Source organism: Lingula anatina, chromosome 2 (genome assembly GCF_051362555.1).
Source record: "Lingula anatina isolate TDL-2025a chromosome 2, LinAna3.0, whole genome shotgun sequence".
NCBI lineage: Eukaryota > Metazoa > Brachiopoda > Lingulata > Lingulida > Lingulidae > Lingula > Lingula anatina.
The window spans coordinates 40,255,159-40,269,449 of record NC_141768.1 but is presented as its reverse complement, the minus strand read 5'-3'; the positions used below and the strand labels follow the sequence as shown (position 1 = coordinate 40,269,449).

Sequence of the window (14,291 nt, the reverse complement as noted above, 5' to 3'; positions counted from 1 at the left end):
TTCTTACTTTCTGTCAGTGGCACACTTTCTATTGGCAAGGAGACAATTTCTCCAGCCTCTGGTCCAGGTCCTGTCATACTGTCTTCCTGGATGGAGTCCGTCTCCAGTAGTGACGATGGTAAACTATCTGTAATGGGCTCCTTGCATGCACCAGACTGAGCACTATTCAAGAGTGAGAGGATAAAAGTTTTTAGAGCAAAGAACATGGCTGCCTATTATATAAGCTATAAAATATTACACATATATTATATAATCTTAATAGGAACTAAGAAAAAGTTATATCAAATGACAGTGAAAAAACTAGTTTCCAGTCAATCATACATTTTCCTTTCATCCCATCACATTAGGGACAGTTAACTTTCAAGTACTTGGGAATAAACATGCTTCATTTTTCTCACCTCTGAGTTACTATTGCACTTGTTTCATTGGCTCCCATGGTTACTTTAATCAGGGGGTCACCAGGGTCAATGTTTAATTCAATATGTTTCTGGAAAACATAACAACACTTTGAGCATTTGGTATATGGCACAAGGAGGTGTGAAAATAAACAGTAAGTGTAAATTTGTTTTGTTTGTGAACAATGAATACATGGTTGTCAAACTGGTTTAATTCTAGCTTTTCCCTCAAAAGTATATTTCAACCAAAATATGGTAAACTGGCAAAAATAATGACCTTTTTCTTTGGATATGGAAAATTGTTTAATCACAAAGCACAAAATATGTATATGTTAGCCTCAGCTTTACATATCAATGCATTATACTTTGGTGTCATAACTCAACTTTATAAAAGAAATTCAGCACACACTATAACAAAGACATCTGTTAATGATTAAGTAGACAAACCTTCATCTGGCAGCCAATGTCCCAGACTATGACATAACCGTGTGTGGAGGAAGTGGCCACCAAGTTATCACATGATGTAGTACTGATGCATTTCACCTGAAACAAAGAAAATATTGAAACATTTCATTATTATCTCCTCCAAGGAGGTTATGTTTTCACCCCTGTTTGTTTGTCTGTTTGTCCTTCTGTCATCAATATAACTCAAAAAGTTATGGACCGATTTTGATGAAATTTTCAGGAACTGTCAGAAGTGGGCCCAGGAAAAGATGATTAGTTTTTGGTGGTGATCCAGATCAATAAACAATCAATAATCAATAATAATCAAAAATTGCTGCCTTGTTATATGTGTGATTATGATGCATAAATTTACTTGTAGAGTGAATCGCATAATTCATGTCCAACATGATCAACGTTGCTTCTGTAAATAAATTTGCACCTTTGCTATAACTATGCACTTCACCTGTTATAAAAAAAATTGAAATATCAGATGCTCATAAATATGACCAGTGTTATTTCTTTAAAGCATTTATTCTTTTCTCATGTACTGAATTATGAAGCAAATGCATTCTTTTCCTCAAATATACTGTATTTCATAGCTGTGACTAAGTTCTCACCTTTTCTTGTGATATACCATGCACCTGTGCTGGCTCTGTTGCATAAGTCACTGGAAAATTAGAAAATGATCAATAATGTCTGTATCTAAGACCTGTTGGTATTCTGCCATACTTTCTTCTTCTCCACCATTTTATATCCATTAATAATATACTTTACCAATATAGATATGTAGAAATGCTGAGGACCACTTTGAGAAGAAGAAGCACCTGGCAACTATCAGAATCCAGCCACACACAACATGTGCTGGCGTCAACCCAAAGGTGATCAAATGACAATGAAATTAATGCAAAACAGAATAATAAATGTAAAATATCATTTGCACTTCTTATATTAGAAAACTGAAATGGTTAACTCACCACTTAGTGGCACATTCTGTGTAAACTGTCCCTTCACAAATGGACACCCAGGAGAGTGGCGCTCATGTTCAGACCTACAGAGGTTTCAATACAATTAATGACACATAAATCAATAAAATTTCACAATCTATTTTTTTTACTTTAAGATTTATATAGTATTGCAGTGGGCTCTGTATGATATAATTAATACGTTTCAATATGTTACACTGTACATTCATTTTCATCAGCACATACTGATTTAGAAGTTTCAGAAATGAACTAGCTGGAATTTAACATATGTTATGCTAATGCAACTTTTATGCTGTAATAGAACCTGACTTATAAATTAAAGGATGCCTCTCATAAAAGAGTTAAACACAAAAAAATCTTCTGTGAAAAGAACAAAAAGGCCATTAGCACTTCAATGATGTCCATAAAAACATTAATCACTGTCTACAATCTGCTTACCAAGGTTCATCTGTTGGTTCCCAGCACACTAAACATACACTACACGTAAAACACATTGCTCTGTCATCTCCTACAGAATTGGGCTGGTGGTAAAAACCTGCCTGTGCCATAGGCTCTGGTAATGCCCACCTGTTAGTGTAAATTTACAGGTCTTATCAATACAGTAACCAATATGGTCCACATATTTCAGTGATATTACCCTGTACATGGGAAATGATCATCAAATGAAAACCATACCTTCAAGAAGGGCATGTTCTTGTAACTTTATTTTCCAATTCCAGACTGACTAACTTTATATATATATATATATATATATATATATATATATATATATATATATATATATATATAAATGTATAACACACTCACTTGTAATTCATATGTGGCCATGATGTAAATGATGCCCGTCTTGCAGCTTCACTATACATCATCGACCTATCAATGGGACCTGCCCCAAGCTCTGGCTGACCTGTTGGATACAGGGAATTCAACCTCTCTGTGACAGCAGAGGCCACCGGCAAGCTGCTAACATTCTGTTGATATTTCTTCAGTTCGGTCATCAGAGTACTGCAGACAGACTTTAAGGTGTGGTGGGGCAGTCTGATACACACTGTGGCCCACTGAAGTACACAAGAAAACTTCAATATGTGTGATAAAGTTCCCTTTAAGTGCTTATAGTTATACTGGCCAGAGCCTTGCATTTTAAACATAATAACTACCAGGAGGCACTTTTCACAGACGTATTACATACAATTTTCCTGCTTTGGTGTTTTAATCAAATAATTTATTGTTCATCAAATCTTTGTTAAAATGCTGAATATAATCAAACTTGAATCGTTAATCGAATCCTAATTACTTAACCAGTGAAAAAGCATCAAACCAACAGCCTCCACTGACCATGATTTTCAACTCAAACCATCATCAACTCGTCTTTCAATCTAAATCAACACAAAACAATTCTCAAAACAGTATTAGATATAGCAATCAAACTCACTTTAGCAACTTTGTGGTTTCCTTTGACAGATTCTTGAGCCTTCTCAATTCCCTTTTCAAGCTCCCTTATCACATCTTCTAACCCATCAACCCCTGGGAGCTCACCACTCATCAGACACTCTTGAAACAGATGGTTTGCCTAAAGAACAGAATTAAATAAAATAGATTTGATGTTCTGACAGGACATAATATAAATTTGCAACTCAACTGCATTTTTTTAAAGTTAAGTATTTACATTTAGCAACCTTTTCCTTGGTCGATGACATGTTCTTTTCTCAGTACTTCAATAAAATCTATATTTCAAAACAAAATGACTTCTGTTACAAAATGTCCAACTTAAAACATTAAATAATACTAACAAATAAATAAAGTGAAATGTGAATTCTTTCACAAGGAGAAATATTATATTACTGATGAATTAGTAAGAGTCTAATTGACCTCTTGCAATGGCAGCTCAACTTTGACTACGTCATCTGTGGAAGCCACTGGAGCCTGTAACAATGTGTCCAGTAGAAGCATCCCACTAAGATCTTTCCTCACTCCCACCGAAAGTCCATCCGTAAATAATACTTTGTCCTTGGCAGAGAGGTATGCAGATTGGATATTGTCTGTTTGAGAGGCTAATTAAACAAATGGGAAGTCAGTATTAAAAAGACTGCAAGCAAAATGACTTGATGCCATGTACAATGTGACATTCAAAAAGAAAGGTGAATATATTACCATCTTCATTTATTAAAACAACATAGCACTTAATAACATCAATGCTACTACAGGATGCTTAAAATCTGTTTCCATCTCTGGGAATTGGGAGAAGCCTAGAACAAAGTAAGCTTCCTTAAAGATGGCAGAATACATGCTTGTAACTGATAATAGTTGTCACCAGTCTATCTCAGTCAAATGTAACATGATGGGCCAGTAACTCAATGGTTCCTTTGTTGCTAACTTTTATTATTTTAAAAATAGTGGACAACAATGGACTTTAATTCTCATGAATTTTAACCTTGGTATGCATACTTTAAACTACAAAGATATTATCTGGCATTCCAACAATATAAAAAGAACAACAGAGTAGCAGTGAACAATTTTTACAATGTTTACAAAGCGTTATTCAGAAGTGAAACTTGGAAAAAGAATCTCTAAAACTGATCTTCCAAATGGTGCTGGTGATTAAAGGTGATAGTAAAATAATAAAATCTGAAGTCAGATGCGCATATTCATTAAGACAACTGACAATGCTCAGTGCTGCTTAAGCAGTATGTGGTGAAGGGGCAGGGGACATGACTAGTAGAGTGACAATTCCTTGTAGTCACAACATGTTTTAAGCAGGAACTTCTTTCTTTCGTTCTGGATGGTAAATCTTTTTTCTTTTATTCTGGATAAAAAATCAACTGCACAAACTGTTGTCAAACTAGAATAATTTCATGCAAAGGTCTCAGGATATTCAGTCCACTATATATATAAAAATTGTTAAAACTGAAAACCCTGAACACATAGCTTACAATTTCTCATCACATTCACACCAAATGAAAATAAAAATCAAAATGAAAACCAAAAATCCTGAAATTGGGCATACTCCTGAAAACTTTCACCCATGCATATATTCATTTAACACCCATAAATGGGAGTAATCTCTATAATCTGGAGATCATGTCATCAGCTCAGAAGATATGATATGTCTAAAGTGTGAAGGCTCAAGTCAAAATTTATCTGGTTATCCAGACAGATTTGCATTAGTTGTATTTTTACCGATGGCAATCAAACATCATTAGCCCAGCATTGCATCATCAAATTCTGTTGGTTTTTTTTTTTTTGCTTTACTGCACGAGAGTTGCCATATTCAGTCAAGTCACTGACTACTAGTATTTATGGCTGCTTTTCTGTGGAGTACATGTAACTATTAATGCAAGTATTGAGCCTTGACACTTCAGGCTTTCCAAGATTTTGAAAAAGCTTTGCAGTGACACGAATGATGCAAGTGTTTATAAAAATTAAGCACATGACCACTTTTACTTCAAACGAAGAAAAATCAATTTAATACTATTATACAACAATTTTAGTGTGACTGCAAAAAGTAAATTACAATCTTAAAGGAACACAATAAAATGACTGCACTAAAATTTTGATGCCTTCAAATAATATGACTCTTTGTAGAACTGACAATTTTAAGGATATAGCGACGAAAATGCAAGTAATGGCAAATGCGATCAGGAATCCTTTGGCCTTACCACATAAGTCCGACTTTTGAAGAACTGAGCCCGTCGACACGTCTATTACTTTAACACCTGATTCTTTAGTTGTCACTATGATCACATTAAGCGTTGAATGGTAAGTCACACTTGTAGTCGATTCACCTATCCACCAATTAACTAGACCACAAATATCCATTTTCCCCTCTGCTTCTTCTTCAGAGGCTGCCATCTTGATTCCTGATCTCGCGAGGTGAAAATGACGTCATGCTTTCATCTTTAGTTTAAAATAAATTGTAGCATAAAAAACATAAATTGGGACTATAAGTAAACGTATTGTACCAATATCAATTCAAAAGGCATATGCAGTAATGTGCAATTAGCAGTATTGTGACATATAAACCGATAAAATCCTTTTTGGTTAATCATATGATCAACGAGATTTAAACGAGACTTTGTATATGGGAGGATAATTTGGATCGGCAGTTCCTTAGTAACTCACCTACTAAAATGTCAGAGCAGTATTCTGTCGTTACCCAAAGTGTGGTCAATGTCACAGTGTCCAGCAATATAAATTCGTTTGGCACCGAAAGAAGATTTCCAAAAGATATTCCAATTGCGGAGTTGAAGGTTGGTTCCAAACCGAGCGCACTTGTCAAAGTTTGTAGTACCACAGTACATGTACTTGTAAGTGTACGTGGTTTAAGACTTGGGATAAACCTTTACAGGGACTAGCATAAGGACCTTGTGTTTGACCCAGGGAGCTTTTATGATATCACATTATATGTTGAATGACTTATTTTCTTTATTGTGTTCTGTTTTTAAAAAATAATTTGGGCCATTTAATTGTACAGTAATACTGATACTGGTATTGATCAGTGTATGAGTCACTGATGCAGAGAAAAATTTTGACGTGGTGGTTATTCTTATCATATTTGCATGATAAGCATAAGACGGCACTTGTCATAAAGACAAGGTGCTGGCACATGCATCAGCACTTTCATTTATGAATTTTTAATGTCTGCTTGCTAACACATGAAAAATTGCTAAAAATAAACTTGGAATGTCGTTCAGATGGTGTGTAGTGTTTGTTGCTTGGGCTCAATAAACTTTTTCTTGCCTGCCACCTCCTCAAGCTGCACACTACTGAAAGAGACAATCAGATTTGTTGTAGATGGCATTGTAATTAAGGTCAAATACACCAGCTTGTTTACCAGTGATGTTGTAAAATTATACCCCATTGAAGATTTTAATAGGTGGGAGAAATTTACTGTTGACCCTGGGAAAAATCCAAATCCTGAGTGTTGTTTTTGTGCTTAAAATTGACCATAGTGGATATGCCCCCTCCCCCAACAAATGAAGTAGGACCAGCCCTTAAATTTAGCTGTTATGTTCATTAAACATCATATTAAAAAACAACAATTGAAAATTAATTTCATCTGCTGACCCTGTTTACAGAGAATCATTGATCTTAACCAACTTATTTTGTCTCTCCTCCAAGACCTGGGCTTAAGCCCTCTTTTTTATAACATATTAACGTCATATATCAAGATTCACAATGTACACATACATACTGGTATATGTACTCAATGAAATAGGAAAGTTATTTTTACTTTCCAGATGAAGCTAGAACTTCTAACAGGAGCATCTTCTGCCACTATGAAGCTGGAGGCCTATGACAAGGATGACAAGTTGGTGTGTGCAATGGACAATGATGCAGCTATGCTGGGATCTTATCCTGTAGATGATGGAATGAGAATACATGTAAGTATAGACTTATAGACCTGTTAATGAAAGAAAGAGAGACAGAATGTTAACATTTTCATGCTGATTGTTACTTCATTTTGAAAATTGGTTGGGGAAGTTTGCCACAAGTATATCTTGGCTTTAAGTAGACCATTATTTCTGAGTTAAAAACACAAGATTTAGGACTTATTAATAAAGTGGACATATGGACTTATGAGTTTCTTGGATGTCAAAACTGGATAAAGTTTTAATCACTAGCATCTGTAATTTTTCTTACGCAGCATTCAGATTTGCACATCACATTGGCCAGGTTGGTCCAACTCTCCGAGGGATTCTTACTCAAGTGCAGTCGGTGGAATCAATTGTCTGATACACCTCCTTGAGCAGCTAGGGGGTAGTTCACTATCATGTGCTGATTAAGCCGAGCCATAGCACTTTAGCTAGAATCTCTCGCACGGTTGGACACTCAGCTAGTGTCAAATGTGAATCTGAATGTGCCCTTAGTTCAAGGGATTTTGCAAGATGTATAATATCTGAAGAGTTAGATGTGTTGAAATTTGATGGATCCATTTATTTTATTTTTAAATTCTAATTTTAATTCAGGTAAAAGATACAGCCCATACTGTAGGAGAATTTGAAGATGTTTCTAAGGTTGAGAAGTTTGAACTGACAGAAGAAGAGTATGCTAACAGAACAGGTAAGTGATACTTTTACAGAATTGTGTGCTAAGGCTCACAAGTAAGCACAGCTAGGTTTACAAATTTAGCACTTTGGTTTAAACTATATTTTGCTGATTGCTCTGAAGAATATGCTTTCTTTCTTTCATTTGCTCTTAAAGTGATTGAAAAGGTGTTTGTGGTTAGTTAAATGGACACAGTTTGTGATATGATTGAACTCTTCTCTAAGAGATAGTTTCAGTGATCCACTTTGGATTGGGATTTGTTAGTTATGGTGGAAAGTTACATTTATTATTTATTAGGAAGAGTAACTTGCCCTTATGTTTATTCATTTATGTATTTTAATGATCTAAACACAGATAGTGTCAGAGCATTCAAGCAGAGAATGAAGCTAGGCCGCTTCCAAGATGTAGATCCTGAAGTTGCCAAGAAGCAAGAGGAAGAAAAGAAAGAAAAAGAAAAGAAGGAAAAAGAAAAAGCAGATTCTATGAAAGTTGGTGACAGGTGAGTCTTTTTCATTCTGTGATTTTTCAGAGAAATATTCATATGACTATTTAAAAAGGCATCTTTTGCTTCAGATGTCTCAAAGGTAGCTAACAATTGCTTACACTTGGTTCTCATGATCTTAGATTATGTGTCTTCCAAAACTGTATGCAGAAAAACTGCTGTTTCAGGTGTGAAGTCAAGCTAGCTAATCAGATGGCAAAGAGAGGCATTGTACAATATGTAGGTAAGGAAGAGAGGCTTCAAGTGTTCTTTTGGGTTTAATCCCCCCATCGCATTCTGTCTTAAGAATAAGATTTTAAACATTTAGATCCTCATGTTACAGAATCATGAAACTGGGGTATTAGTCCTTCAGCGTATAAATAAAGTTTCATAGTTAAACACAAAAAGTAACCCAGTTTTAAAGATTTAGTGGACAATTTATAGTGTGTAGTAGTTATTTTTATCACTCTTTTATACTGCATGTACAATATAACTTTTAGTTGCCAAGAAAAAATATTATAATTGTTATGCTTGCAATTTTTTTCTCCTGCAGGAACAACAGATTTCAAACCTGGGTATTGGGTTGGTGTACAGTATGATGAACCATATGGAAAGCACAATGGAACGTAAGTTCAATCAAGGGTCTGTCCTTACACATTTGCCCTTGACATCACATACTTTGGCTGTATTCCCAGAGCTTTTAGATCGATCTATCCCCACAGGGAGTCTCACTAGATTACTGTCAGATAATCCGGCTTAAATGTCCGTCCCGCCTACTACAAGCTGTAAGGGGGTAATTAACTTTCGTGTCCGCTCGGCTGACAGCTATTTAGCGTGAACCCCCAGGGAGTTAGGTCGATCTAAAGTAGATCGATCTAATCTCTGGAAATGGGGTCTTTGACTTGTTTTATATATTTAGCTAAGTGTGGACTTCCCAGAACTGAAGTGATAAGGAGGTATTATAATGTTGCAACTTTGTCAGCATCAGGTACTCTATTTAATTTTGTGAATTTTGCTTTGTATTTTAGATGAGAAAGGTTATAATTATTGCTTTATTTCTTGTTCCAAGAAAAGTAATAAAAAGTATACTAATGACCAGTAATGATTTCTTGAAATATTTTCAGAGTAAATGGAAAGCAGTACTTTCAATGTCCAGATAAATATGGTGCCTTTGTAAAGCCTGAGAATGTGGAAGTAGGGGATTTTCCTGAAGAAGATCTTGGCTTTGAGGATGATGAAATGTGAACTTCGGTACTTTTTTCATTTCTAATTTGGAGTTTTGCATGTGTAGCTAAATGTTGTTTCCAATGATTTCAGTTGTTTCTCAATTCATTAAGAGTCTGTTTTAATAAGTGAACAGGTGTTATTTATGTGATTTTTACCAAAATCTATGTGAACATAGTTTTAGCCTTCTATTTTCATAAATAGATGGAATGTGAATCTTGGTTGGATAACACTAAGTGTAAGTTCTCTGATTGTGTTTTCTCTCAGCTACCACATTAAAGCTGTCACAACTAACCAATTTATTGAACTGCATTTGTCTGCAATTTACGAGGAGATTCATTATCAGTGTCATTTATGTTTTTTTAATTAGCTGGTGTTTTAATAGGCCAGAGCTATTTACTGTCCTTTCTTGCATATATTTTTAAGCTCGTGTAAAAAACTTATTCCGTCATTGTGCATGTAGTCTGCTGTTCTAGTTTCTATGTGGGTGGGTGTATGCATGTGTACATATGTAGGGGCATGGAGTTGGGGGGGGGGGGGGAGAACACCTTATTTATATCTTTTGTATAAGGCAGTCTTTTGGATTTAAAGATGGCATGGTTTTAGTTCAAAATTTTAGGTATGAAATAGATTATCCACTTCAACAACTGATTGATGATTGAAATATCTTCTAAATCCTTTAAGGTCAGAATGAAACATTTTCCAAGAAAAATGTGGTGCCTGTTAGGGAAATATTTCCATAAACTGACGTCTGTGCTCTCCAGCAATTGACACAATGAGCTTATCCTTGCGTACACCATCACTCTGCGTCTGAATTAATGGACTTCTTTGTCTTCAGTTGTAAATTGTTAAATGAATATGTTTTGTATTGCTGCAGACAGTGTTTGGAAAGTGTGGACGGGATAATTTATTGGATTGAGAGTGCATGTGCAATTGATCCAGGGCAATTCTCTTTAGGCTTTAGCCCTTGTTTTCCATGTTTTTTGATGGGTTGCTGTATGGATTTTAGAGACCGCATGCTCGAGGGTAAAAGAAAAATGGTAATGATGCACAGAGAGATCAAAACTTTAACTGGTGCATTTAGCGGAAAAAATATCTATGGGGAAATAACAAATGCACAATTAATAGAATTAGAGAGGCACATGGACAGATATAAAGAATGGGAAGTACAGAACTGATGTTTTTTTACGAAACAGATATAACAGGATGCACTTTGTGTTGAAATGATAACCATTGAAATGTGGTCATTATGGATTGTTATTAGTTATTTATCGATAACTTAGATCTGGCACAAGTGTTTAAGTTCTATTGATGCACATTAAGAGCTATATCCTGTGGTGATAGTTTTTGGTGTTATTTTTACATTTCTTAAGAAAAAATACCTGAGATATGTGGTTGACATTATCTGTCCGTTTCCCAGAACATTGTTAAAGATAGTATTTTTATGCTGTATGGTATATTTTAGGATCAATCCATACACTGTAAAGCTCAGGTTGCCATATTGAAATGTCTTATTTCTTAAGTATTATTATGTGAAATTTTTATCTTTTCCTTTATTATGTAATGGAAAGCTGTTAGCTTAGTTTTTGTACAAACAAAATGTAATGGGTTTAAAGGAAACAAAATTAAGATATTCTTTGCAAATTCACACTTAGCGTAATAATTTTTTTTTATTTGAAAGGCATATAGCTATGGTGATGGGCTGCCCATAGGTTATCAACTACCCAATGCCAACTTGTGTAATCGTACTTTTTTTAAATTATACTTTTTTACAATATAAAATTATCTTCATTTTCAAAATAAATAATTTTTGATCTTCAACAACAGTACTTCCTTTACAATGACATACAGTTGATTTGTTAATAGTTGTTAGTTATCAGTGGCAGTATGAATACTGATTACCAATCAGATGGAATGTATGCTTTTCACAGGTCTCATTAGATGTCATTCATCTAGTATTTTGCGTAGATTGGGAAGGGATTGCAGTAATGTTTAAAAGGATAACTTTTCTAATGAAATCCATATTTCACAATAGATACAGTAAACAACTCATAAGAATGTAATAAATTCAGTTTTACCACCAAAAGGACAGTTTTGGCAATTATTCTGGAATCCATGCTTGATATTGGACCATGTAACATCAAAAGATGGCTACCCTCTGTAATTATCTCTAAGAGATTATAATAAAAAAAAACAGGAACTAAATTTGAATGTCGGTACAGTTTCATTAACCATTAGTAAGTATTGGAAAATTGTCAATTACCCAAGGAAAATCTGTTTTTTGGCCAGAATGAATAGTTGTTATCCCTCCAAGTATAATTTGTTCCCATATTCCCAAGTATAACAAATTTGTCAACAGTTGGTAAGAAATATGAATAATAAATATACCCCTTCTTTGATTAGACCTTTTCAGCCAACAGCACTACAGTAAGTCAGACTAAGCCTTCTATCTTCCATCTTGCAGTTTGTTGTGTCTCTGTGGGATGTGGGAGCCTGACTCCCCAGTCTGTTGTGTCTCTTTAGGAGCCTGCTGCCCAGTCTGTTGTGTCTCTGTGTGGGAGCCTGTTGCCCAGTCTGTTGTGTCTCTTTGGGAGCCTGCTGCCCAGTCTGTTGTGTCTCTTTGGGAGCCTACTGCCCTGTCCGTTGTGCCTCTGCGGAAGCCTGCTGCCCAGTCTGTTGTGTCTCTGTGGGAGCCTGGCTGCTCAGTCTGTTGTGTCTCTGTGTGGGAGCCTGCTGCCCAGTCTGTTGTGTCTCTTTGGGGTGTGGGAGGTTGCTCTCCAGTCTGTTGTGTCTCTTTGGGGTGTTGGAGCCTGGCTCTCCAGTCTGTTGTATCTCCTTGGGGTGTGGGAGCCTGGCTCCCCAGTCTGTTGTGTCTCTGTGGGAGCCTGCTGCCCAGTCTGTTGTGTCTCTTTGGGGTGTGGGAGCCTGCTGCCCAGTCTGTTGTGTCTCTGTGGGAGCCTGCTACCCAGTCTGTTGTGTCTCTTTGGGGTGTGGGAGCCTGCTGCCCAGTCTGTTGTGTCTCTGTGGGAGCCTGCTACCCAGTCTGTTGTGTCTCTTTGGGGTGTGGGAGCCTGCTGCCCAGTCTGTTGTGTCTCTGTGGGAGCCTGCTGCCCAGTCTGTTGTGTCTCTTAGGGAGCCTGGCTGCTCAATCTGTTGTGTCTCTGTGTGGGAGCCTGCTGCCCAGTCTGTTGTGTCTTTGTGGGAGCCTGCTGCCCAGTCTGTTTTGTCTCTGTGTGGGAGCCTGCTGCCCAGTCTGTTGTGTCTCTGTGGGAGCCTGGCTGCTCAGTCTGTTGTGTCTCTGTGTGGGAGCCTGCTGCCCAGTCTGTTGTGTCTCTGTGTGGGAGCCTGCTGCCCAGTCTGTTGTGTCTCTGAGGGAGCCTGCTGCCCAGTCTGTTGTGTCTCTTAGGGAGCCTGGCTGCTCAGTCTGTTGTGTCTCTGTGGGAGCCTGCTGCCCAGTCTGTTGTGTCTCTGTGTGGGAGCCTGCTGCCAAGTCTGTTGTGTCTCTGTGTGGGAGCCTGCTGCCCAGTCTGTTGTGTCTCTGAGGGAGCCTGCTGCCCAGTCTGTTGTGTCTCTGAGGGAGCCTGGCTGCCCAGTCTGTTGTGTCGCTGTGTGGGAGCCTGCTGCCCAGTCTGTTGAGTCAATGATATATGGTAACAGTTATAATTTCTAGAAAAAAAGATGTTTCAGTGCATCAGATTTTTTATTTTGAACAAGACAACAGAATTTTTTGAAATGGCAAATCTCTAAGCATCAGCTCTATATTAAGGTTGCTATTCCCTTGGGCTGACGGAAATATGTGCATTTCAAATTCTGGTTGCAATGAAAGTAATCAAATGTATGTTCAGATGAAACAATGCAGGATGTTATAGGTAGTGAACAGGTAAAGAATTTTTTTTTGTTTATTTAATGACACATGCCTCATTCTCTTTAATAAAAATTCTTACAATGCATGAGTGAGAGGCCTATTGTAGACAGCTCCAATCTCTGCAGACAATGAAAGTGCCACATCAATTAGTCTTGATTCTTTGCCATTTCACTTGAAACGCCAATCGATGCCAATTTGCAACGCCTTTTTCTATTATGGTAAAGGCCACTTGTCTGATAACTAGATTACCACATCAACTAATTTGGTAGAATGCATTTGCTCTGCTCAGTTGGCCAAGTTGTCATTAAGTTTTTTATCTCCTACATTTCTCATCCAGCATTAAGATGTAATATCAGAACCTGTTGGCATGCAAAGGTTAAAAACCCAACAGGATTTTTTTTTTTTTGTATTTTGAAGTAATGGGAGGGGCTGGATAATTTTGTGATCCAACTGAAAATAATTGTATGCCATGGTGGAACAACTTGATAGAATTTTTTTTTTTTCTCAAGAAAGTAAAATGTACCTGTGAAACCTTGACACCAGCCAGCAAAGTTTCTTTATGGTTCTTAAGTTATGATTATACATTCCAAGGGCATTATGATATGTGTTAGAGGAATTGAAGTTTGGGGGGGGGGGGGGGTGAAAGAAGGGAACTTCCTTTAAATCCATTATTTAATGGATAACTTATTTGTTTCTCCAAATGTAACTTGAAGTAATACTTAAAACCCAGCATCATTTATGCTGTAGTGTGATACATCAGCTTAGTTTCCCATACATTTTTTCATGAACGTCATCAGTGGTTTATCCTTGAGTGATCAGATAAGCAAAGGATGTTTTTTGTTAATAAGATGTGG

The 14,291-nt window shown here is 36.7% G+C and overlaps 3 protein-coding genes across 6 annotated transcripts in view; 2 read left to right on the top strand and 1 right to left on the bottom strand.

Annotated features, from left to right (window-relative positions):
- Nucleotides 1–5,807, bottom strand: part of LOC106178764 (dual E2 ubiquitin-conjugating enzyme/E3 ubiquitin-protein ligase BIRC6) — a 36,093-nt gene extending 30,286 nt beyond the window's left edge. The window contains exons 1-10 of one of the 2 annotated variants that reach the window (XM_087006795.1): nt 5,479–5,807; nt 3,692–3,873; nt 3,255–3,392; nt 2,630–2,880; nt 2,261–2,389; nt 1,814–1,887; nt 1,457–1,506; nt 843–938; nt 399–487; nt 8–162 (exon numbers count right to left, since the gene is read on the bottom strand). In XM_087006795.1, the coding sequence (XP_086862921.1) occupies nt 8–162; nt 399–487; nt 843–938; nt 1,457–1,506; nt 1,814–1,887; nt 2,261–2,389; nt 2,630–2,880; nt 3,255–3,392; nt 3,692–3,873; nt 5,479–5,671 (1,357 nt within the window). In that variant the 5' untranslated portion in view covers nt 5,672–5,807. The remainder of the gene's footprint in view (nt 1–7; nt 163–398; nt 488–842; nt 939–1,456; nt 1,507–1,813; nt 1,888–2,260; nt 2,390–2,629; nt 2,881–3,254; nt 3,393–3,691; nt 3,874–5,478) is intronic. The other variant, XM_087006794.1, reaches the window with a different exon arrangement.
- Nucleotides 5,808–5,868: 61 nt separating this feature from the next.
- The window catches only part of LOC106178767 (tubulin-folding cofactor B), a 21,182-nt gene continuing 12,759 nt past the window's right edge, over nt 5,869–14,291 (top strand). For 2 of the 3 annotated variants that reach the window (XR_015333242.1, XM_087006796.1), the window contains exons 1-7: nt 5,869–6,069; nt 7,060–7,203; nt 7,789–7,882; nt 8,222–8,366; nt 8,537–8,592; nt 8,902–8,974; nt 9,473–9,599. Coding sequence is in view for 2 of the 3 variants with exons in the window: in XM_087006796.1 (XP_086862922.1) it covers nt 5,950–6,069; nt 7,060–7,203; nt 7,789–7,882; nt 8,222–8,366; nt 8,537–8,592; nt 8,902–8,974; nt 9,473–9,593 (753 nt within the window). In the remaining variant the exon portion in view is untranslated. The remainder of the gene's footprint in view (nt 6,070–7,059; nt 7,204–7,788; nt 7,883–8,221; nt 8,367–8,536; nt 8,593–8,901; nt 8,975–9,472; nt 9,600–14,291) is intronic. The other variant, XM_013562086.3, reaches the window with a different exon arrangement.
- Nucleotides 11,783–12,704, top strand: LOC147763694 (uncharacterized). The gene is made up of 2 exons (XM_087004381.1): nt 11,783–11,788; nt 12,096–12,704. Exons 1-2 carry the CDS (start codon nt 11,783–11,785, stop codon nt 12,702–12,704), a joined length of 615 nt encoding a protein of 204 aa, XP_086860507.1.